This window comes from Apiospora kogelbergensis, assembly GCF_038363985.1.
Source record: "Apiospora kogelbergensis strain CBS 113332 chromosome Unknown utg000011l_segment0_segment0, whole genome shotgun sequence".
NCBI lineage: Eukaryota > Fungi > Ascomycota > Sordariomycetes > Amphisphaeriales > Apiosporaceae > Apiospora > Apiospora kogelbergensis.
This window is the reverse complement of record NW_027117428.1, coordinates 408,443-433,144: the sequence shown is the minus strand read 5'-3', so window position 1 is coordinate 433,144 and position 24,702 is coordinate 408,443. Positions and strand designations below refer to the sequence as shown.

The window sequence follows — 24,702 nt, the reverse complement described above, 5'->3', positions numbered from 1 at the left end:
GTACCTAAATATTCCTCCAAATTGGCGTGTATCTCTTCGCGTCTTTCTATCTGTCTTGTCTCGCAATGCTATGTCGAGTTGGGATCGAGTGCAATTCTGTTCATTATACCGAAAAGTGCCGATCAAATAGCTGGCAGAAAGATGCTCACAGGTGTTTACTTATTTTGGGGAGCAATTAACGCGATAATAGTGTTGCTTACTTGCCGGAAGGGATTTAAAGGCTCTGATGAGAATTCAAGTAATAATCATGTGTGATGGACACTTTGAATGCCAGATGGCATCACGTGTTTTCCGACGCTACGGAAGCCAGAGGGTGAAGTTGATGATCTACTAATGCTAGCTTCGTACAGAACAAAACTCGGAAGGGCCGAAGCGCTTCATTTTGTCAATAATGCCTCCACATCCCGAATCAACGCGTTTGCTACATAAGGCTGGGAACAAATAGAGTCCATTCATCTTATCTAATGATTGGACATTGTTCAAGCGAGATTTGACGCTACAAGCATTCACAATCCTCCATGGGTCATGACCAGATGTAGCATCCAGCATCGGTTTGGCATACGATCTTGATATAGTAATAACTCGGGGTTTTTGCGATTTAATTGACGCCACCGTCTTGTGCTCCATTAAAGCGGGCTACAGCAGTGATTCGCGAAGCTCGCCTTCTCAGTCCGGAGTTGCGGTGAATAATTAGTCAACAATCAAGTCGTTGGAAGTATGTTTACAAATGGTAGAGAGAAAGCTCTCTACACTGATCAGATCCAGCTCAAGCGTGTAGGAGTGAATGTAGGAAGTTGCGTTTACCGTACTGAAGAGAACATCCATTCATACTTGTTTCAACGATTCGCACATTTTCTTAGCTCATAAACTATGGCCCTTCTTCTTTCTTTAGAAATCTCAGCACTTCTCAGCACTCATCGAAGCTCCAATCTTCGATTTTCTTTAGACCAACCAAAAATATACAAAGACAGGAGAAAGGTTGATGAAACCAAACTGTGGGCATATAGTTTATTGATCGTGCAAGTGATTGATAACATTTGGGATGCTTTAGCTGTGTGCGGGCTAGATGATCTGATCTTACCTGATCGTTCTCGAAAGCGATAGTGTTTTATTCAATCTAGCACTAATTGTTATTCATCACCTATTCTAGCCGCATTTTACCGCTATTAGCCGTTCATTGGACTTGAGACGCGCATTAGTCTAAACTTGAGCCAGCCAAGGTTTACATTTAACATAGAGAAAACTAGGATGGGGTTTCCTATAGGCACTTACAAGGACAATCGATGTGTAAGCATTATTCGATCGTCTTTACACCGACTCATCTTTCTCTCTATGCCGTTCGTCCAGTAGCCCGCAGGCCATCTCAAGTGTGCCTTCACCATTAATAGTACAGGCGAACAAATCTGCTCGTTTTATTTCATCAATCCACAAACATCCAATGTGGCAACCAATCGGGCTTCCGTGGTAGACTCTGAGCGAAACGAGTATGTCTATCGGTGATGGCATGTGCGTACTCGCTGCAAAACTGATTGAAAGCCTCCCTGAAAAGAGGATACTCGTGGTCGAGGCTAGAACCATGGACGATCGTGTACTGGACCTGAAGAAATGGCAAAGCTTGCTGAGTGAACTCGATTATGGGTTATCCTACAACTGAAACGAACAAGTTTCATGGTTAGCCCAGAAGACGGCGTTATATAGGCTTAGGCCCTAGAGCCTCGTGGGCTGTATTTTGGACCGTTTCCAACGCCGCACGTCAACGGGGGTGGTTCGGCTGATCATAAAAGAAAGGCGGGCTTTGAATTGGGTGGATAGCCACTCGACGAAGACTCCTACATACCTGCGGAGCATGGCCCCAGATACTCAGCTTGCAGAGAAGGGCCGTCCAGCAGGATTACTCGAGGGTCCTAACAGCGTTTACGCCCTAGCTCAAAATCAGATACTGTCTTCAACGCGTCGAGGCCACATTTTCACAATTCGCACGCAAGGCTAGACAATGACAGTATCCCCTTTGTTCCCAACCTCTCCCACGCCAGTGCTGGACGACTTGCTCTCTCTTGGACTACTCGGTAAAGGGTACCCGAAAACAAGCAATATATAATCTCCCATACTGGGTCATCTCTCACTGACTCAGATATTGCACCTTCGTAAGCTCTTTGTTTTCTCATCCATCCAAATTTTTGCATCAGCGCTTCCTGGCCTTGACAAGGTGGACTGGGCGCTTCATTCCTCTTTCTTAGTAGCCAGACATATCGTATCTTTGCTATTGGTTATCTATCTATCTGCTTCCGCCAATATTATCTCCTGACATCTATCCGTTTCGTTCTGCACTTGCTCGGATCATATGTTTATTAGAGCCTCTTCCTACCCACATTGGACCAAGCAAGCATCGCATTCCACGGGACATCACTAGCATATCCCTTGAAAGACCCCTTTCTTTCTTTGGCCAATTGCCTGCTCACTATTCATCTCTGAGCACCACGATGTTTGATCCCAACTCCATACCTTCATCACCCACTCCACAGCCCATCACCAATGGTCACCGTCAATCAGCGGCGGTGGCGGCGGCGGCAACCAATGGCGGCGGCGGTAGCAGTGGCAATCCTTCCCCCTATACCGTGCCATGCATCTGCAACTCCTGAACAACCCAATATTCTCTTCATCATGGCCGATCAGCTAGCAGCTCCTCAGCTCAAGATGTACAACCCGGATTCCCAGATCAAGACCCCCAATCTTGATGCCCTAGCCGCCCGATCCGTCCAGTTCGACTCAGCTTATTGCTCCTCGCCCCTCTGTGCCCCTTCTCGCATGTCCCTCGTCACAGGCCTCTTGCCTATGAAGATCGGGGCATATGACAATGCAAGCCAGATATTAAGCGACGTGCCTACCTTTGCACACTATCTCAGAAGCAAGGGTTACCATACAGTCCTTGCCGGCAAGATGCACTTCGTTGGAGATCAACTCCATGGATATGAAACCCGCTTGACCAGTGATATTTACCCGGGCGACTTTGGCTGGGCCGTCAACTGGGACGACCCGGAACGGAGACTGGAATGGTACCACAATGCAAGCTCTATTCTGCAGGCAGGCACTTGCGTGCGAAGCAACCAGGTGGACTATGACGAGGAAGTCATGTACAAGAGTACACAGTTTCTCTTTGACCACATTCGCGAGGGGCCAGGCAAAAGGCCAATCTGCATGACGGTATGTACCCATTTTATAGAACAGAACAAATACGCTGGACGAGCACAATGCATACCTAGGTGCCGATCTGGATGACAGTATACAAGCTGCAGATTCAAGGCCAAACCTTGACCGCCAATGTCATGCTAACTATGACTGGCAAACTCAAGGTCTCGCTCACACACCCTCACGATCCTTACACGATCGAAGAGAAATACTGGGATCTCTACGAAGGAGTTGACATCGACCTACCCAAGGTCAAAATCCCCAAAGAACAGCAGGATGCCCATAGCAAGAGATTAATGAAGGTGACCGACATCTGGGACAAAGACTTCACGGATGAGCAGATCAAGCGGGCCAAGAGAGCTTACTATGGTGCTGTGAGCTACGTGGATGACTGCATTGGCCGACTGCTGGATACCCTGAAAAGATGTCGGCTTGATAAGAACACCATTGTCGTGTTCAGCGGCGACCATGGCGACATGCTTGGCGAGCGTGGTCTTTGGTAAGTTCGCTCTATCTACATGTGCTTATTCGCTCTTGGCTCTAATCTCTCGGGAAGGTACAAGATGAGTTACTTTGAGAGTTCAGTTCGGGTGCCTCTCCTCTTCTCGTACCCACAGCAATTTCAGCCTCACCGCGTTACGCAAAATGTCTCTACACTAGACATGCTTCCCACACTGTGTGATTTGGTGGGCACAAAGCCTTCCGCGCAGCTCCCGTTGGACGGTATCTCTATGCTACCTCACTTGGAGGGGCGCGAAGGTCACGACACCGTAATTTCAGAATATACTGGCGAGGGTACCATCAGCCCGCTCATGATGATCCGCCGAGGACCTTGGAAGTACATCACCTGTCCCACAGATGAGCCACAGCTGTTCAACCTTGAGCGGGATCCCCTCGAACTAGTCAATCTAGCCAATTTGGCCAATAAGCAAGAGCCACCTTCGGCAGAGGAGGAGGAAGCCAAGCTCAAGTTCGTCGAGTTCGAGGTTGAGTCTAGAGCCCGTTGGGATTTTGATACCATCGCTCAAGATGTCCTCCTTTCTCAACGGAAGAGACGTGTGGTGTGGGATGCTCTCAACAAAGGCCACTTTGAATCATGGGATTTCAACCCTGCTTCGCATGAAGGGGGATCTGCAAAGTATGTTGTGTTCATCTCATCTATCCTCTTCATCGTACAAGTAGCTAATCCGACTAAAAAGGTACATTCGATCTTTCCTGCCCCTGGATGACCTTGAACGCAAGGCCCGGTACCCTCCCGTGGATACGTATGGAAATGAAACCAAGCGTGTGACTGTGGAGCAAGCAGGCTCTCACGGCGAGTAGTGTCTTGGTGGTACCAATGACTATCGACTGCACTTTGGGTTTCCATTGGATGCGAATGAGACTACGACGATGAGGACTACGATGAGGACTATGATGAGGGAGGGGGTTGACGAGTTTTTGGTTCGAAATAAACCTGGGTCTTAACGCGACAGGTCTGAAATGATGATGACTTGGTTGTCGGCTAGTTTATAAGTAGAGATTATTAGGCAATGTGTTCTCAAACTCTGCAGTTGACACTATGTATACATAGTACTGGCCAACAAATGCTCTCAAAACTCTGTAAATACTCAGTAACATGGCGCAGTAAAGTCATAATGAGAGCCACTAGCAATTCCCCGACGGCTGTCTTCCTCCTGAAAACACCTACGAATCCCGAACCGCCTTAGTTACAGCTATCAACGAGTGGGTATACATTAGAAGCTACCCGTTCGTAATAAAAATGTCGACAAAACAGTAGAGCGGCAGGCTCACAGTCATTTACGTATGTGATCGGTCATCTCGCGAGTATGCCTGAGAGAGTGCGCCAACGGAAAACGACAACCCAAAGCAATAATTACCCGTTCTCCGTGTTAGCAAAAGAGTCACGAGATGGGGATACTTCGATCTTGCAATACCGACCCAACCGACCAATTTGTCCCAGCGTAACCACAAGCCAAGTCTGCACCCATCGGCCTATCCTGTACATCGTGTAGTCGATACCAAAGCGAAGACTGTTATCAAGATTCTCGCACGCCGGCATCGCCCCTAAAGAGATTCGAACACAAAGACGCCAAAGCACCAACTCGATTGCAACGCAACACGATACCTATAACCGAATTGCGGACAGCAGGCAAGAAATATGCGAAGGGCAGAGCACAGCAAACGTCCTAGTTAACCAGCTTGACCGTGAAGGGTTCTGAAGTCGTCTGCAGCTCGATTCGAATAATCGCGTTAAGGCTGTGCTTTTCGCCCATTCAGAGTCGCTAGGTTACCTTCAAGCCTATCCGGATGTTTTGATTTTTGGACTGCACCTATAAAACGAACAAGTACAGAATGCCGCTCTTAAATATTATGATCGGAGTAGACGCCTCTCGACGATCATTTTGTATTGCATTTGCATCCGCATTTCTTAGTGGAGAGGGCGAGGGCGACTTCATTTTTACTTTAGAGCATCTAAGGTCACCAGACGAGATCAGTAAACATCGTCTAATTTCAGTCGTTCTGGCCGATCGATGTCTTACTTGAATTAACGCTATGGCAGTGTGCTTTCCTTCTGCTGCTTCATTACTATGGCTTTGGCATGCGAACAAAGCTGTACTTCACCATTGTCAGCCATCGTTTGCTAGTCAACCACGACTCCAAGGCGCAGAGGTTGAAAGATCTAAGTACCTCGAAAATTGGGACACATTTTACTACCACTGGCATGAGATTATGAAGTCACCTGCCGAGAAGATATTTAATACTCGCGTATCCGCCTTCGAACAGCGGTATACAGGCTGTTCTGGGAGCTAATCCCTTCCCGGGCGCATTGCGGCGTGTCCTTGTCCAAAGGCAACAGTGCGACGGAACAAGACGTCTACAGTCAAATCTGGCAAACACCAGCAACGACCTGCAGAGTTGAAAAGCTAGAGGAAGGTCAATACTGGGTCAGAACGCAAAGAGTATAGCCCTGTGGCGCTTGATGGCATTACGAGTGTTGGCGACTTAGGGTACTACGATCCGCGTCATAGGCTAGTTGGCTCTTCGGCCTGGGGTCCTGATATATTCGGCGACCACTAAGTCATTTATTTTGAAACACGGCACACATCAGTGTTTTTACATGTTTGGGTTTTTGATTAGGCTAAGAAGAATGGCTCTAAGCGATCAGTCTGTAAATTGAGTGCGAGCTAAGAATTTGACTCTGGCCGCTGGAAATGACATTTATAATGGAAATATTACGTTGCCCTGACAGACCTTTTGTAATGCTGCTTCGCTATTTTTGGAGACACTGGTGGCCACATACGTAGTGCTTTCGGTAGCGAAGCATTTAGTTGAATGGTGTGAAAGTTAGGTTAGGTATTCGGACATTGGGCAAAAGTACCTAATCCTAGTAACGTCTTGACAATTGGGGACATGGGTGAAGATCTCCCCTCAGCTTTCTTTTGTCTGACAGTCCTCACACATACAACTAAACTGCTGTTTGCCTTTGCTATACGTAATCGTAACTTCATCGCCTGCCATCAAATCCCGATGGGCGAAGACGAGGACGCAATGATGACCTGAAAGCATAGCTGCCCGAAGATATGATGAAGGCTTGTGGCAGCGGTGATTGATCTTCCTTGTCCAGTTCCCCATCTTGCCGCAGTAAATCTGATAGACAACGGGTGCACCCGGGAGGTCCTCGCGCTCGACATCGAGCACCATCCCGCCGCTGTTGTTGTAGTTGTATGTAGCAGGAGGGACGATCTCTCCTGTGAACTCTCCTACCACACTGCCTTTCTTGAAAAGAACCTTATTCGTAGGACCCTTGGCAAAAATTCCTTGCCCTTTTTTGCCAGAAGCACGGAGGACAATCGTGGCGATATCATTGCCTGGTAGACACCTTGATTGGTAATAGCAGCATGCTGAATCGACCTCCAAAAACATTGATTCACTACATCGACAGTCGTCAGAGGAACAAAATCCACACGGCGATTCGAAGCCACAACTCGAAGTAGGATCTGCCGGCCATGTACCAGGCCAACCCTCGGGCACTGGCACATCCTGGAAACGACGGAGATCTACCACGCACTTGGAAAGCGCAGGGAATGGCGCAATCGCCTGTACTATGTCATCCTCTGTTAACTCGTGAGGGGCGTTGTCGCAAGAATGTTCCCAGAGGTACTCAGGAAGATCATGACCATGGAGTACTGATTCGACCAGTCTGGACCCGAATTCCAACAGCTGTTTGCCCAGGTCAGTTGATGCCACGATTGCTTGTAAACGATGAACATCCTCATCACTGAGTCCGGTAAGAGTAGAGTACCCGACGTGATACGGACGAGCTTTGACTGCCGGGATCAGACAGAGCAGCCCAGGAGAAAATCGGTTTATTTTCCGTCCGATGTTGCGCCACTCTGCGGATCTTCTATTCCGGTGTTCCGAGGGTTCTCGGCTGCAATTTGAGCCAGCGATGTCGTCCCAGACTAGATCCCAGTCTTGATCAGAGAGGCGTTCCCGTGCAATTTGCTTTTGCACATGATTTGCGAACTCGACCTTCGCGAGCACGGCCATGAGCGAGTTCAGGTTCCCTTTGGTTTCAAGATCATTGATCAGGGTCGCGAGAGTATGGAGGCGTCGAGGTCCACCTCGACTGGTTGCGAGAACGTTTAGTTCACTGGAGTCCTGGCGTCTCCAGGCAAATAGTATGCCGCAAAGATAGTCCACCGCGGATCGACTTTGAGTAGCCAGGAACAACCGCAGCACAACCGGACTCGACTTCAGCTGTTCCAAGCTTGGAATCCGGCACGATGAGTCGTGCTTTTGGATATAAGGCAGCCAGGCGGAGAATGCAGAGTCGTCGCTTGGCCTTCTGAGTGTATCCTCAGCGGTGATCCTCGAGAATTTGCTGCCGCCTGCATTTGATCTCCTAGTAATCCGCTTTTTGGGGGGCGTGTCCGTGGTAGCAATGGTCCCTGCTCTTTTTCTCCCTTGTTGCTGACCTTTCCTTGGTTTAAAAGAAGCTGGACGAGTTGAATCCCCGATGCTTAGCCTGAGTGCATCCGGTATGTGCGAAACAATCCTCAGTGAAGTATACTTTTCTTTCAATGGATACAGCCCACAGGCTGGGCACACTGTAAGATCCTCGGGTATAGCCTTCTCCCCTGGGAGAACAAAATTGATTGCAATGGCGAAACATGTTGTCAGATTCACTACGCAATGATACTGGCCTGGTCTTGTGACCACTATGTCGCCCGGCCCGGCAACGCAGATTTTGAAGTCGATTTCCGCTTTTCGTAGTCGTTCTGGGTCAATCAAGAGTGCTTCGTGGCGTACAAACTGGTCGCAGTAATTTTGATGTCTCAGGCCTATGAGATCTTTGATAAAAGCCTCAAATCTTTGAGTATGTGCAGGCAATATCAAAAGCCAAAGCTTCCACCCACGAAGCGTGAGGTTGCAGGAGTAGAAGCGTGCATCTTCTCTGTGAAACGCAGTGCCTGATAGCGCGTCGCCGGCGTGACACCAAGGTTCGTTGATACCAGGCAAGCGGCCGATCGATGATTCGAACAATTCTTCTCCAGGGTGAAGAAGATCACTGAAAGCAGAGGTGGGCCCGACATAATAACTGATTTTCTTAGTAGGAGGCTTTTCTACCAGTTGAGTTAGAAACCGCTCCGGGTTTATCTGGGAAGGCTCGGAAGGCAGCCGAGTAAAGTCAGGACAGCGAAACCTGTTCGACCTCGACAATCGTAGGTAAGAGTAGCCTTGCCTGAGAGGGCCTGGAAAGTAGGCGACTCCAAAGAAATCGTGGTTTTCCGGCGGCTCAAAAAAGGAAGCTGTTCCTGCCCAATCAATCTCTTTGATGCCATCTACCGTGATCTGGTAATCGAAATCTCCGTACGCTATCAGCCTTGCAATGTTGGGAACCAGACTGGCCCCCATATCTTGCACACTTAGTCGAGGAGTTCTAGGAAGGTGCCCTTTCGTTGGAGATGGAGCTTTTTCTGGGCCAGTTGCTACCAACTGCGCATTGGCAGAAGTAGCTGATGCAGTTTCGTAGGCTGAGTCCAAGGGAGATGATGGACTTCCTGGTACCGTATCCATCATAGCATGCTCATGGTCGGGTTTTTTGGGCGGGGAGGGCCCAAGAAGAGTAGCGGCGGTCCTGGAAGACTGCCTCACCGCTTGCATGTGGCTTTTCGTAGTGGTCAACTCATTCTTGAGTTTATGTAAGTCAGAGGATACCTCTTGTATGGCCTTTAGCACTTGTGCTATCCATGGCGGAGGCTGCTTCGAAGATGAGTGCAAACGTAGGTTGGATGGACGCGACTGCCGGCTAGGTGATATTTGTTGGTTCACCAGGGACAACAACCGGTGAACCGTACTCTCGATGGTCTGAATCCTTTCCTTTGCAGCAACGTTGTCCATGATGCTTGCGTAAATGAGAATCTCCTTAGGTGAGAAGGTGTGTTTGTTGTGTTAGCAACGACTGGTCGTTATTGTGATCCGTGCGCTGACTAGCCTATTTTGGGCTCCCAATAGGCTGACGGGTACCCGTTGCTCTTCCTGAAGAGGTTAGGCGCCTCCGTTCTCGGCCCCTTTGCGCGTCGCAACCCCTCAGTGCGTCCTACCTTCCTAAATCGTTATCCTTATCTTGAGCAATTCGTGTCTACTACCCCTTACACCCATCAATTAGACCTAGAGCTTGATACCAACCGATGCAACTCAAACCAGTCCACATATTTTTGCTGGTGTTTGCCAGATTTCACTGTAGACGTCCTGATCCGACATACTGTCCCTTTTGGACAAGGACACGCCACATTGCGCACGTGAAGGAATTAGCTCCCAGAAAAGCCTGCACTCTGTTCGGGACATCCGTCGCTCATCCATGGGTTGATGGCCTTCCCGATCGAACCGCAGCTTTTCATGACACATTCGTCTCCAAGCACAACACAAAGAAAGAAGGCGTAGTTCTACCGCGTGGAATTCGTCCCAGGAATGTTGAAATATCTCTCGAATATCTTCAGCTAGAGTCTCGTCATCTTTTTGTAGCACGTTTTCCACTTGAGCCTTCTCCGTTTCTGATAGATTAGTTTCGGACGATCTCGACGATTGCTCCCAGCATTGTGCTAGTCTAGTAGTCAAATCGCCTGACAGATGCGAGTTGAGGTCCCAAAAGAACTGTTGCCAAACTTTGAGTCCGTCGGCGTATGTGACAGGTAGGTTAGTCACAAAATTTGATTTAGTCCCAGTTGGAACTTCGTTCTCTGCCATGCTAAACGGCACATTGAGAGCTCTCCGCAGATGGTCCCAAGTTAAGGCCTGCATTGTTTTTGTGTTGGACAATGGTCATGGAATGTTGCAAATTGCGGCAAGCAGGGTGTTGAAAGGCCTGATAAAGAAATTCTTTGTTATTTATAAATGTCTTGTCGGTCCCAGCCCTTATCAAACGAATTTGGGTGCCCCTGGCCTACGAGACCACCATCCCACCAGGTATTCGTCATACAGACGAGCGCGTACTCACTATCTTCCGGACTTTGCATGATGTAATGGTAGACCCGGCCAACGGCCAACTGTCTCAGAGATTGGCATACATACAACTCGAAAAGTGCCTTGCCTCTACGACCAGAATGATCTCATATGACCGTCGACAAGGCCTTGTCCCAGGAACCGCTGGTCGAGGAGACAGTTCCATAGTATTGGAGGTTTGGATGGCTGCTCTGGGACTTGATCCCACCTCGAAGTCATCTACCAAGTACACTCAACGCCACGCTCGGCTAGCAAGGCGATGGGCTTGCCTTGCAGGTCCCACAGAGATTTTCGTTGTACTACTCCCTGACACCACAGAAATGATCGTGTAAGTACGTTAATAACATCATAGGCTACGCTAATTCGCTGTAGTGGTAGTAAGAGTGTGTCGCACCTCAAGCTCAAGCTAGATGGCCAGACAACAAGAACATCTATACCCTCCGCTTTGAGTCTCTCTTGCCACATGGTCACACAACTAGGAGAGCATTCTGTTTCGTCTGGGCGCATCGAACGCTTACTCCATGGGTCATTCTTGGAGTCCTTGGTATCCTTCTTAAGGGACAGGCCATCAGAGACGGGCATAGGCCAGGTAGTAGGGCCATTGGTAGGACAGGGTTCAGGTGCAAAAGCTTGACGGGGGATTTTGAGTGTACTGTTACCTCAGAAAGTGTAGTAGAACTGTTTACGATTTTTAGTTTGCAAGCCCAGGTTCAACTCAGTCTATAGACCTAGAGGCACCGTGGAGCTATATAAGAATGTGTAAGTGCCAGCTACTACGTAATGCGTGCAGGCAGAGATGCGGAATTTGCAACACCCTTTGAGCTTCGTCGAATTCTCCAAGTACTATTGATTAAGAAGGAAACGATACTTCAACGATATAACCCTTTGTTTCCTGGCTATATCACATCCTATCGGTATGTCTTGAACCGCGTAGGTGAGCTTCTCGGACTCGTCTGGAGAGTGCTTCCAGTGCTGGGGGCGGTAGAAGTGCGCTTTCGCGGTCGTGCTGGTCATCTACGCTTGTGAAGTCCTTTGCTACGGCCTACTCCAGATTGGATACTTGGTCAACATGTGAGATGTCATCGGTGCCTGCTTGCCACGCGTAGCGACCGCCATACTGCTCATACGGCCCATACGGCTAGTGACCCTTGCTGTCCACTTCGTGGTAGCTTTTGGCTAGCACGGCTAGCACAAGTTCTAACCGCATGGCTGGACTTCGCCGACGACTCAATTCCGCCGCTTCCAATGTGTATAGGCCCCTCGTGGCTGCCGAAGTGCTTCTGTGGCTCGTTGCTGTGGGCTAGTTCGGTCCGTTCACGAGAGGTAGCAGAAACGCATCTGGTTGTTCTCCCAGATACTCAAATAGTAGCATGCGCTCCTTGTACCCGAAAGCCTCTATGCAGCTTTTCTGGCTCGTACCTACCAGTATCATAGCTCAGCTATCTGCACCTGTTTCTGGCCATGCTACTTGAAGCGACTTCTGGTCCTATAGGGCTCGTACCTCAAGGTACAGTCGTCAAAAGAGGCCGGTGCAGTACTGACGGTGTGACTTATCTGCAGTTCATCTTGCGAAGCTAGACTCTCGGCCAGGAAATGCTTTTTCGTAGTCGGTCGAAAGTTATCTCTCCAGCTCTGCGTCGTTAAGCGGCGGTAGGGCAGATGTCGACCTCAGGACGCAGAGCTGCTGATGGCGCCGCCGGTCCAAAGGAGCAAAGCCAGCGAACAGCAGCGCCGATATTGTTGTGCTCCGTTGTTGGCCGTGTCGCACTTGCTGGCTCACACGAGACACTTTCAGGTCCCTCCAATTCCCACCGAGTAGTATGCAGAAATGGTACTGAGAGGCCCAACTACCATTCTGGTCCGCCCGATCGGATTATTCAATTGTACCATTATCGACGTGGTGCGCCGATTCGAATGGAGCGCGAATCATCCAGTAACATACAATACTGTCTTTTGCTGCGTAAGCTCGAAGAGTCTCACGGGCTGGTTTCAGTCCTGAGTTTTGTTGGCCTGATTCTAATGCAGAATCGGAACCGTCCTCAAGTGGCACTCAGAGACAGGAATGGACGCCGGACGGACAGCTTGTGATGCAGCTCATGTTCTGGTGCGCAGGGTTCTGGCAAAGGTCGGTCGCCTCGGAGCCTGAATCATTCAGCAGCGTATTCTCTATCGCCGCATCCGTCGAGAGCTCGAAGACCCTCGCGCGCTGTTTCCGGTTCTGGCTTCGTATTTGCTGCAGACCTGTTGGCCCTACCGTCGGAGTGCAGTGTCGGAAGAGCAGCAATGGCGCACTAGCGCGATTAGCGGGCCAACTCCATGGCCTCTGGACTACGGAAGAATTTACCCTCGTCAAGACGCGCCGAAGGCAAGCTGGGCCAGAAATCATTCTCGCTAACATACGTTGTAGTATCAGAACAGTAGCTATCCAGTCGAACCATCTTCACCCAACTGGCATCTGAAATCACGCCCATCTGCGCCAGGAGCGGTGCAGCCTCCGGTTCCTACCCGAAAAATCCAACTATCTCCCGTGCGCTGTTTCTATCGCCGTGATCCAATTCCAAATTGATCCGCAATAGAAGCAAGGCGAAAGCCACGCGCCAGAACATGGATTACTCTCAAGAAGGACTCGAGAATACGTAGATACAGGTCAGTATTTTCGTACGCGTACCTTTCACTGGCGCGACTGTATCACGCCGTCTTTGTGATACTCTCCAGTGATATCCCCCCAAATCCACTCCGATGGCATCTGCCGAAGCTCAAAGAAGATGCTCATTTCCCTCCGAGAGCCTACACAAGGTACAACTGATTAACACGAATGTTGCTTTGGGGGACTACAAGAAGCAACTAGACGCATTTCTTGAAAATACACAGGTACGGCTGCCACATCTCTAGTAGCATTGCTTTTTCTCTAACGAGATGTTCACAGAAGATGGACGAGGAGAGAGGGTTGACGAGCTCTAGGCATAAGCCGTTGCAAGATAATGCAGTAGCTCTACTGGAACACTTGCCGATAAGTGCGAAAGGAGATCGGGGACCAAAAAAGAGTCAAGCATAGGAAAGAGGATGAGTACTAGGAAACAGCGAACAGAGCAGGACTGGGCACTAGTTGGGAATGAAGGTGTATGTGACCCTAAGCGAACAATACTTGAGCCTCTATTCACTTTCGGTATGTCCCTGCAGACTTTCGTGACATGCCTGACTGTCGATGCGCCTAGAGGAGCCATGTTAACGCAGCGTGCCATCCGCGTCATCGGGTCGAGAAAGCCATGACAGAAGCAGGTCACCCCCAGGAGACGGCTGATGAAGCATCGGCTAATGATCGCCCTGGCGTAACGGGCTAGAGGCGAAGGGGACGACGGTAGAAAGCACGCGGCCTAAGGCACTGGCGCCCACTTGTATTCCATATTTCATATCGCACGTGATAAAGGTACTAAAATGTATTGAATTTATATTTTTGTTCGTAGCTCGGCATTTGCCTCTAAGTTTCCTTCTGCGCCATCTACGCCGGCTGCAGCAGGTTTCCAGCGGCAGAAAACAAGCGTTCACACTCAGCGGACATGGCCTGAATTGTGACCAAGTCCAACGCCATCTGCGAGAGTCGGGGATAACGGCGACGTTGGCTATGCCAATATGCGATAGGATCTTCGACGTATTGGTCATCCTCGTCGATAGCAGCCATCCAGATATCATATTCGTCAAGTCCATTGAAGTGGTCAGTTGGTGACGCTGGACTGGAAGTGTTCGAATTGAGGAACCGTTCAAAGTTATTCACTTTTCGGCGCTTTGAACTCGGTTCAGGCGTCGGCGTTGGTGAGTGACAATCAGGGCGTATAGCCCTGCCCCGATATTGTTCAAGCCATACATCTTTGACGATCTTTTTTAGCGGCTGTTATCCAGCTAATATTCTGCGACTCCCACATCTTCTCCAGGCCCTGCCAACGCTTTGCAGGATGGAGGGCGAAAGCGGCGTAGTATATCGGCGTCTCATCAAGCTTGCTGTAATAATAGTTCAGCTTGTCCCAAGCCGCGTTGACACCTACTTTGAACTGAATAGGATCAGGGACATCGCTAGCTACTGCTTTGTAGTACTCCAACCGACCAAGGAGGAACTCGAATGCTGGAAGGACATCCCAAACGTTGCCGTACGACCCCTCGAACCCTCCTGTTCGCCTACGGATTTGGCCGTCACCTTCGAGTCGTAGAAGTGTATGCTCGTAATCGGTAAGGATACGTTCCAAGTGTTCGATAACAGCCCAGTCGTTAGGCGTCAACCAATTCCTTTCTTCCAGGAAGGCAGGTAACTTGGCTGATCGACGAAGACTGTTACTGCCCAGGACCCTACTTCTATTCTCTGCTTCCCATTCGCGTTGGTAGCTAACCTTTAATAGGTCAAAGTATGGACGTAATTGAAGGGCGCGCCGTATCATATACAACGATCCAAGCCAACGCGTTTGGTTATCCTTCACTACATGTAAGGGCTTCTTTGATCGGTCGCATACGGTCTGGGCGGTACTAATATCGTTTGCTTGTAGTCTAGCGAATAGATCGGTCAAACGATCACTCGAATCGATGGCGATAACCAATATCCGCAGCTTGCCAACGGGGCCTTCTTTGCGCCAGAGATCATACTCGGCCTCGGTAAGTTGATCGGGGGTTTCGACGAAGGAGTTAACGGATTGTTGTTCGTTGCCAAATAGCAATAACTTGGCGGAAAGATTCAGTATATGCCCAAAACAACGTCCCCGACGGCCTCTTCCATCGAAGCCATACTTATGGCCGATAAAATCCATCGCAGTATCGTTATTTGCGGCGTTGTCCATCACAAAATAACCTGTTTTATCACCGACTCCAAACTCTTCGATCAAATCGACAACGACCTGGCCGATTTTTATACCTGTATGGCTACCAGGAAGTTCAGGTAAGCCAAGGACTATCTTCCGCGGTTGGTTGCTCGTGGAATCACGGAAAAAGCAGCAGATCCCGAATACATTCCTGCGGTTGCCAGACCGCCATCCATCGAAGGCATAATGGATTAAACCGGGCGCCGACTGTAACGTTGCGATTACTGTATCTTGATGTCGGTGAAACTCGTTTAAGATCTTGATCTTGATCATTGGTCGTGTGAGGTTGGCTTGTTGGATCGCGATTTGGGGGTTCAAATATTCGAATAGGGCACGCAACCCTTCGTGTTCAGCAATCGAGAAGGGCAAATTTTCCTTTACTATCCACTCAACCAATAGCCGCTGGAATCGCTTTCGGTCGAAGGATTGGATCGCCTTGTTAATCGCAGCCTGTTCTGAGGGCTTCTCGGGGTTCAAATTCATGAAATAAGCAATTGATCGTGCGCGATTCGATGTACCGCTGGATAGCTTCTCTTCACGGGATTTCGTCTTCCCATCGGGCGCCAGAATCCGGTGATGGGTATATAAATGGCCGGCGGCGTTTTGAAGGCCAGAGTCGGTTATTGGCTTGATACTCGGCCTCCTTTGGATAATACAGAGCTTGCAAATCCATCGGCGTTCGGTTGTATCTCGGTTGACAATACGCTGAATATCGAATCCAAAGTCCCAGATCCAAGAAGTTACTTCACGAACGCGTTCGGCAAAGGTCCAGCGCCGGAAGCGTTCAAATAACTCGGCATGGTGCTGATCGTTGGTAATGGGGATGGCAGATTCCGCTTGGATGAACGATTCCATCACGATGGTGATCGTGGTGGTGGCCGTGATAGTAATAATTGCTATTAGGAAGTCAACAGGATCCTAAAAACAGGTTGCTAATATTATTTCCTACTAGAGTTCCAATAAAGGCCATACCTAAGCCACTTACAGTTAGATCCGGTATCCTCCGAATACGAATACGAGCAACCGACCGACTAATTTGACCTCAAAACCATGCTCAACACCACAAATATATCGTGAGAATCCAAAGGCCCATTATAAATACACGATGTACGTACATCACACCAAACCAGCACCTCCAGTGTGGTGTGCTACATATTTTTATATTGCCGGTGTGGTGGAAGTTGGTGTATTATGTCATACACCGGTTTGCTTTGGTGTATTACACGGTGTGGTTATTTCCACCCTTGGCTGAGGCACGCCCAACGTCGGGTATTCTCGAAGTGGATCAGATTTTCCCTCGTAACGCGACTTATGCCCCTACAGAATTTTTCCCTCTCGTCTTTGCCTTCCAGAACTCGGCGCTCGCGCCTTTGGTCAACCCCTACATCTCGTTCACCACATGGAACGCAAGTGATAACCTGGGAAGTGTCGTGGGCGACGGCTACGATTTACGACAGGCCAACTTTTCGGATCGCGACCCCTACTTCCATTGGCAGATCTACAGCCAGTTCCAAACCGAAGGCAAGTACCTACTGGTATGGACGCTGGACTGGTCACACTGCAAGATACCATACCACAGGGCTCTCCCCAACACTACAACAGAATCTGTCACCTTCACCATTGCGAAAGGCGGGCAAAGGTTGACCTGGTAGCCCCTACTACCAGCCAGGAATGTCCCGAGAGAGCAGGGGTCGCCGTCAATGTCACCCGTACCTTGCCGATCCAGCCAGGGATTGACTGGACTGGTGGCGAAACTTGCGCCGTCGTGTCCAACTCTACCCGCATGCCAGATCCCTGCAAAGTCAAAATTGACGCAGCTGCCGCGTCCAGCATCAATGCGGGCATTCGAAAAGACGGCTGCCGGCGCAATCCCAACACAACATCGTTCGACTGTCCGTCAGACGACAAGAGTGGCAAAGGTGCACTCACTATTGGAGTAATGACATGCTTTGCAGTGGCCTTGGGCTCGCTTGGCTTCATTTTATTGTGATTAGATTTGCCATGTAACCCTAAGATATATCCATTTGGAATCATAAGGGCAAGAGCCCATTGGGATTGTTGCATATGAAGTCGAGCTTAGTTAGACGCGCACACTGCGCCAATAAATGCTACGCCCCGTTACTTCCCACAGTGGATATAAAAAGTATTCACAATGTATGAACTGGGCATGCGGTAATCCACCCAAAGGGTATCCCCTGTTCAGGTGACTGAACTTGATTCTGTGATTATTGAAGCAAATGGGGGGGGACGCGGTGTAGGCACGAACGATCTTACATGTTGCCGGAAGTCGTCCTGCGGTTGACCGGACCGCGCTTGCTGCCTAACGCCAAGTTGCCCGTGTCCACCATAATGAACTGGAACTATTGCCACCCGCATATGGGATAATTAAACGATGCAACAACACCATCATATTCAGGCAAGTCCCATTTTCTGCCTGCTCTAGCCCATCTATCACAAGATATGAACTTACAGAAGGACTGAGAAATCATATCATGGGTAAGAGAGAGGAAAGTGAGGGACTTAAGTTCACAACTGATCAAAATATAAGAAGAGGCATTCCCATAGACAAACTCGATCGTCTTTTCTATCTTCTGTAGACTACCCTTATCAAGACTCATAATAATACCTAATACACAATTCTTGCGCATCAGCCTCCAAGCTTAGCTTCCCATATACCATGCAGCTGATACAGTACTTAGCCGCGGGGCTTGTCACTGGGGTGGCCAACGCCAAAGCTACCTTGTCCATACGCGCGGTTGAGTGCGACTTCGCCGCGGCCCCCGGGAGTGGTGCGACATGCGAGGGCTTCGCCGGGAGCTGGGGGTGTCCATCAAGGACTTACAACAGCTGAAACCCGGCATTACCTGCCCCAACCTGGATGCCAGCCGCGAGTATTGTGTCTTTGGCACCGTCAATGACAAGCCGGAGCCCCAGCCCCAGCCAACCACCACGTTTAAGACCTCGACCACCAGGGCACCTCCAACTACTACCAAGGCCCCCATCCAGAGCAACCAGCCCCAGATGCCCGGCATCGCCAAGGACTGCGATAACTTCCACAAGGTTGCGTCCGGTGACCAGTGTGATACCATTGCCAAGCAGTACGGCATCAGCCAGTCCCAGTTCAGAGAATGGAACAACGAAATCAACAACGGTAAGTTTCCATAATGTTGAAACCGCCCGAGTAAGCCAAAACATGCGACTACATTCAACCTCCTTGCTTCAGAATGCACTAATATCTGGTTGGACTATTACGTCTGCGTGCACGTGCCCGGCGCCACCACGGGAGCGCCTGAGCCGACGCAAGCCCCGCCCACGGGCTCTCAGCCCCAGATGCCGGGCATCGTCGACAACTGCAAGACCTTCTACAAGGTCGCCTCGGGCGATAGCTGTTGGTCCATCTACACCGCGGCGGGAATCTCTTTTAGCCAGTTGCGCGAGTGGAACGCGTATATCGACGCTGGCTGTACCAATTTATGGGCTTCTTATTACATCTGTACTGGTGTCTAAGTCCTAAGTATTCTTACCGATACAAAATGGCCAGAACGGACAAATATCATCTTATCATGGGTCTATTTCTTAATTCTATATTGTAGTAATACTGTTTGTCTACTGCCGTTTTACTCGAACCTTCTCTAGTCTACTAACATAACATAATTCGCCAAGTAACACGTATTGAAAACACACAGGCGGTCTACCAGCTTCAGCGACTCAGCCTCAAGGTTAGCAAGCGACATGTCGTCCACCGTAATAGCAGTGGTATTTATCATTCCTACTCTTGTGGTGACTGACGACCTTGTTACTGGCTTCTCTCACCATGAAACGGCGGCTCACTGATGGTGGCAGGAACTGAATAAGCGTCCGGAATCAACGTCGTCTAAATCAATGAGTGATTTAGCAGCCTAAAATGAGCGCTGGGGCGTGCCATGTTGCTTCTTCTCCTCCCGGTTCCGTTTCCACAAACCCTTCTGTTGTTGTTTGGCCTTTTCTTACTACCTTGCGTTGTCCGGCCGCTTTTTCCTTTTCTGTGGTCCCTGTTCTTTTTCCGATTCCATTTTCCTTCTTGGCTCCTGCCCTGTTGATCCCAGATCTCCTACCCTTCGCGTTTGGGCTGTATATCCCCCCATAAATCCGGCACCGTAACCATCGGACCTCGGCTGCTGCTGTGGCTTTTAACGAGCATTACGTTATACTTATGTCTCTTGAAATATCTTCTCGGGAAGAGCAACCAGTGCGTTTTATACTGAAGCTCCTCGGGAGTCCTCAAAGAGCAGCCAGTGCGGCTTGTAGTCGAGGAGGCTGCTGTCTTCAGGGCCATGTTTTGGAGCGCAGTGTTGAGATGCGGTATCGAGGGTTTGAGGATTTGATAAGATCGCCGGTTGTCGGTCAGTTTTGGTTAGGAGGTCCCGTGGAGGAGTTAAGAAGGTTGCTGGATTTGGGTGTGTGGAATCTCTGGGGCCCTCCAATTCCCACCGAGTAGTATGCAGAAAGGATAGTTACCGCTTGGAGAGATGTTCAATGTTTTCAGTTTAACAATGTATTGGTTAGCCAGGGCGTTGATCGTACTCTGTCCTTCGCACATCTCTCGTTTAGCGTCTGTGATTTGATTATATGTTGGGAGATACCTCTCCTCACTTCTCTGCAAGTCTACCAGACTCCAGATGTATCTAGATTCTTCTATAGACACTCTGTCCACTTCTGACTAGGTCTATAAAGACCTAGCCTGCAACCAGGCTTCAGTGGTGGAAGGCTAAGGCATTTAGACAATACACTCCTTCACCCCTCCTACATTATATAAGTCCTGTTTTGTTGCAGAGATGTTGCTGCTCTTTTGGGTCGATGGAGAACGGCAGCATTCTCATCATCCTCTTCGCCAGGGTGTCCCGCTGCAACTTGCGTCTGTAGTTCATGTAGCCGCCTGGTACGCACTTCACCGCATTATGTATAGCCATTCCTTGACGGCCTGCCTGCGACAGCTTTGCACCGTTTCCCCCATTCTAGGAGAGCATTGTCGTGGTTGTGCCGTCATAATCGGCGCCAAGGGCTTTCTAGCCGCCACCCGGCCGTTCCAACGTACAGCTCTCTACAGCGACGCATCCATCGCGCCGTGGTTGTGGTATCTTGTGGGTGCTGGCCGGGCGCCTGCACACACACACACACACACACACAGTTTATTAACGCCCGGGCGGCGAAGCCGAAAGGGCAACTAGCGCTAATTTACGGTATATTCTTGAATCGCTTACTTGTCACCTAAAGCCCATGCATGCTCCATTTTCAGTTGGTCACTCCACTTCCGTCAGCACGTTCCTGTTCGGAATCCCGTATGTTAGTAGTGTTTCCTGGCAGGCCAGCTTGAAGGCCTTTCTTCAAGTGTCCAGCATCCTATCCTCGGCAGCTGAAGCGGCGCCTGCAGTCTGAGGCACGGGTTGTTAGTAGTGGTCGCGTTAGTGAGAAGACTGGTTCCTATCCAGCCGACCTGTCGCCATGGCAAATCGTATCGTCGCTCGTACGGCCTCCATGTCTGGGGCCCAGAATTCATTGTCTGAGGGTGACTTGCTACCCAAGTAAAAGGACAAGTTGCTCCTGTGGGTGTCTGTGCACTGTAGCATCTCTGTTCGGTATGTTGTCCATTTGTTGAATCGGAAGAGGAAGTGTTACACCGTTTCTCTCGCTCGTCCGCATTCGCACTGGTCTGTCGGTGTTGCTTTGATCTGGTAGAGGTATTCATTCAACCTATCTTTCCCTGTTCGGAGCTGGGCAAGAACGCTGGCTTCTTTCCACGAAAGTCCGTTGTACAGCTGCCTCGTATGTTTCCCTGGTAGAGCAGTATCGACTCGTTTGGAGTGTTTCCTGACGCGTTCCGGCAGATTTATTTGAGCACTCCGTTTGGCCCATGCAAGATTCAGTGTTGTCGATTTTGCTCCTGGCATTTTGGTCCCTGGTTCGGTACCCAGCCTTGTCGTGGTCTTCGCTTCCTTTTTTCGCCCGGTCCATAAGCCTGTCTTCCTCAAATGTCGGCAGCCAGGCGATCGTTACGTTATTTCCTTCCCTCCGCAGGCTCGAAATGGCCTGATAGGCTTGACGGATGTGTCGTTGCCCAGACTGTTGGCGTGGTCTCTTTAGCGTGAGGGCCGCTGCCTTGTTCCTCGTCACAAGGAGGATGTTGCGGTACCGTAAATGCGGCAGCGAACGCAGCGTGTCTGCTATAGCGGCTAGCTCTCCCGTGTACGGGTTCTGCTCGGTTCTTGCACCGAGTGTCACGGCCCCGGAAAACCCACTCCTTTCAGGAAGCCACCCGGTCAGCTATGGCGATGTCGTGACCCTGTAAGCCTTATGCTCCATTCGGAGACCTTCCCACAGGAGTGCAGCAGCCCCGGCCAAAAGGCTGCAACGGTGCCGCCCCGTATCTGGTACGAGCCATGCGGTCATGCTTTCCGAGTTTGCACCTTAAGCCGGCCGCAACGGGCAGTAAGCCCCCGTCTCGTAAGCCGACCGACATGCGCATCCGTCCTCTCCGGCTACTGCGATATCTCCGCAGGTCTCAGTGTTGTCTTGGAGCAGCGGCGACACCACGGCGCCCGCAAGCGCCGGCCCTAGTGCGAGTAGGGACCGCTCCTCAAACTGCCCTCTGGTCATATCACAGCACCACGGCCCACCGGTAACCCTGGGCACGACCCCAGGTCCGGCTTCCCGTTACCATGTACCATCTCCGGTACACGGCCGACCATGTCTTGCAGAATAGAGACGCAGAGTGACCACCACGCCGGCATGATCACCCGCACTCTATCTACTAACCAAACCAGCTTCTGCCATAGTCATCGGCGGCCTAAGTAGCGGCATGAGCTCCGTGTAACGTACCCCCAGGCAAGGACAACCAGAAAATATTGTATAAGCTTTGCGGAATGCGGTGCTGATGGATGGGGATACCGCAACGTTGTAAATAACCTAAAGGCTAGTTTAGGGTAAAGGTGGATAGTCTAGCTGTCGTTCGATGATGACTTAGCCAGATGTCATGACTGCTCGTCTGATGTGCGGGGTAATATTCCAATGGGACTGATACTGGTCAGTAGGTGTTGTTCATGCTTCTTGTGGTTCCAATGACTGGGTAGAGTACGCGATGGCACGCTTGCATGGGCTTTCTAGGTCAGTTACCTATTTTAGGTAACTCAATGTGTCGGCCAATTTCTCGCTCATCTCGGCGTATCTTCAGTTGCTGGGTTCCTGCCTGCCAGTGTCTCCGTGAACCTCTTTGGCATATCAGGGGTTGGCTCGGGTGTTGTAGAAAGTTTGTGGCGCCTACGCGCTGTTGCATAGCGCTTGCGCAGCTTTTCCCGGAACAAGAAGATTTTGAAACTCGTGTGTGTTGGTGTACTGCATCTTCTTTGCCCAGGGGTGGACTTGGGTGACCGAGGAGTTGCAATCATCTGCGGTGGCGAACCCCAAACCTCATCAATCATACATAATGCGCCATCAACGCGGCTGCTTTCATAGTCCTGTTTCTACGAGTCACTGCGCAAGACTTCCACGTTCCTCTTTAGCATAGATACGTTGCGGGCTGGCCTAGCCTGAGACGCCGAGGGAACATCTACCTCTCTTGAAGCATACCTAAGTTGCCCATAATCCGAAAGGGATACCACGCCCGGATGATGAATAAGATGGGCGAGCTCACACGCACACAATGCAGAAATCAGGGAAACAACCACGATGTCATCACACATAAAAACCAATTTCCGGTTGTGGTGTTGGTCTAGTTAGGCATTTCGTAAAGACTCTCGTATTCGGTCCACGCTTTCACTTACAACCTGCTCCACCGCTTCGTATCGTACCTCCTCAACGAGTGCCTCCTTCCAGTCCTCTTCGTCCAGCACCCCCTCGAGCCGATCCAGGCGAACGTCGACCAGCTCGGCCGTCTCTTCCACGCTTTCCTGTCGATTTTCCAGCGCCGCCTGCTTGTCTTCGAAACCCCCTGGCGCTCCTCGAACCTGTCTTGACCCTCCTGCACGAGCTCGAGGCGGCGACCCGAGTCGACCTTGTGCTGCTCGAGCTGTTCCCTCAAGGAGCTGTTCTATTCTTGGAGATCTCGAACGGCGGCTTCAAGTTGTCCTATGCGGGTTTCGTAAGGAGCGAGGAGGCAGCTGATGCGATTCTCGACCATGACCCGGAGCTCCTGGATTTGTCGTTGGAGCGTATCTTGAGGTCTGGAAGGTGATGAGTCCGGACCGAATGGCCGTGGTATCCTATCTTTCTTCCAAGGTCTAGAGTCTGTGCCTCTGCTGCTCGAACGGGCTCGCTTGCCGTAGTCCTCGGCCCGAGAGTCCATAGGCTGGTGCACTTGGTGGTAGGCCGGAAGTCGAGCAGATTCGTCATCGTCAGGGTCATGGTCATGGTCCAGAAGGCGACCGTAGCCGGGCGGACTGTCGGTAGCAATGGTCGAAGCATACGAGGCCGTGCTGGAAGCTGAGCCTTCGACGCCTTGCCTCTTTATCACACCGCCCCGGCCATTGTACAGACGAGCAGGGTCTGCCCTCCACTCCAGCGCAGCAACCTGGGTGGCATTTCGAGGCTCGTGAATGGCATCGTGGAAGACGGTGAATTTCGATTTGGTCAAGGCGTTATGACGCATATATACCGAGAAGTCCACGGCAGAGGCCAGCGCCGCCATGGAACGGTAGGTATGGAGCGACTCGGTATCGGAATTGGTATCGGATAGATCCGCGTCAAAGCTCATCGGTGTGATGAATTGGCTGGGCTCTCTCCTAGTTGGAAATGGAGGCTCAGAAGGCGAAGGGTGCCAAGCTGCTTCCGTACGGCATCGAGTTCTGGGGTAGAGCAAGGATCGTCGCAGGGGGTACGTGTCAAAGATTCGACGTGGTCGGGCAAGATCTGGACATAGAGGACCTCGTCGGAAACAGGTGCGGTGAAGCGAAAGAGAATCGAGGTGGCTGGATCGTAGCTTGCGTCCATGGTGACGAGCTGATGGATCGTCTGCTCCGGGTTCTTTTGGAGGATATCATAACGGTCGCGATGGGGGCGACTGGAGATGACGGCAAGGACTTGAGAGGTGAAGCGGGTGCTGTCGCTGGCCGCCATGATTGATTTCGTCTTGTCTCAAGCGAGGGCAACCGAACGACCTGAACCTGGGAGTAGTTGGGTAGTAGTGGAATTACGT

General features: G+C 50.5%; 6 protein-coding genes across 6 annotated transcripts; 4 read left to right on the top strand and 2 right to left on the bottom strand.

The window, feature by feature from the left end:
* Positions 1-2,661: 2,661 nt before the first annotated feature.
* On the top strand, positions 2,662-4,509 carry PG998_014398 (Choline-sulfatase; the record flags this gene model as incomplete). Its single annotated transcript, XM_066881214.1, has 4 exons — positions 2,662-3,201; positions 3,261-3,685; positions 3,743-4,324; positions 4,386-4,509. The coding sequence occupies 4 exons, from the start codon at positions 2,662-2,664 to the stop codon at positions 4,507-4,509; spliced, it is 1,671 nt and encodes a 556-aa protein (XP_066723745.1).
* A 10,037-nt stretch (positions 4,510-14,546) lies between these two features.
* On the bottom strand, positions 14,547-16,391 carry PG998_014397 (uncharacterized protein; the record flags this gene model as incomplete). The annotated part of the gene is made up of 1 exon (XM_066881213.1): positions 14,547-16,391. The coding sequence occupies one exon, from the start codon at positions 16,389-16,391 to the stop codon at positions 14,547-14,549; it is 1,845 nt and encodes a 614-aa protein (XP_066723744.1).
* Positions 16,392-16,641: 250 nt separating this feature from the next.
* On the top strand, positions 16,642-17,188 carry PG998_014396 (uncharacterized protein; the record flags this gene model as incomplete). Its single annotated transcript, XM_066881212.1, has 2 exons — positions 16,642-16,647; positions 16,889-17,188. The coding sequence occupies 2 exons, from the start codon at positions 16,642-16,644 to the stop codon at positions 17,186-17,188; spliced, it is 306 nt and encodes a 101-aa protein (XP_066723743.1).
* A 1,144-nt stretch (positions 17,189-18,332) lies between these two features.
* Positions 18,333-19,043, top strand: PG998_014395 (uncharacterized protein; the record flags this gene model as incomplete). Its single annotated transcript, XM_066881211.1, has 2 exons — positions 18,333-18,687; positions 18,760-19,043. The coding sequence occupies 2 exons, from the start codon at positions 18,333-18,335 to the stop codon at positions 19,041-19,043; spliced, it is 639 nt and encodes a 212-aa protein (XP_066723742.1).
* A 4,555-nt stretch (positions 19,044-23,598) lies between these two features.
* PG998_014394 (uncharacterized protein) lies at positions 23,599-24,261 on the bottom strand (the record flags this gene model as incomplete). Its single annotated transcript, XM_066881210.1, has 1 exon — positions 23,599-24,261. The coding sequence occupies one exon, from the start codon at positions 24,259-24,261 to the stop codon at positions 23,599-23,601; it is 663 nt and encodes a 220-aa protein (XP_066723741.1).
* Positions 24,262-24,299: 38 nt separating this feature from the next.
* Positions 24,300-24,629, top strand: PG998_014393 (uncharacterized protein; the record flags this gene model as incomplete). The annotated part of the gene is made up of 1 exon (XM_066881209.1): positions 24,300-24,629. One exon carries the CDS (start codon positions 24,300-24,302, stop codon positions 24,627-24,629), a length of 330 nt encoding a protein of 109 aa, XP_066723740.1.
* Positions 24,630-24,702: the final 73 nt, after the last annotated feature.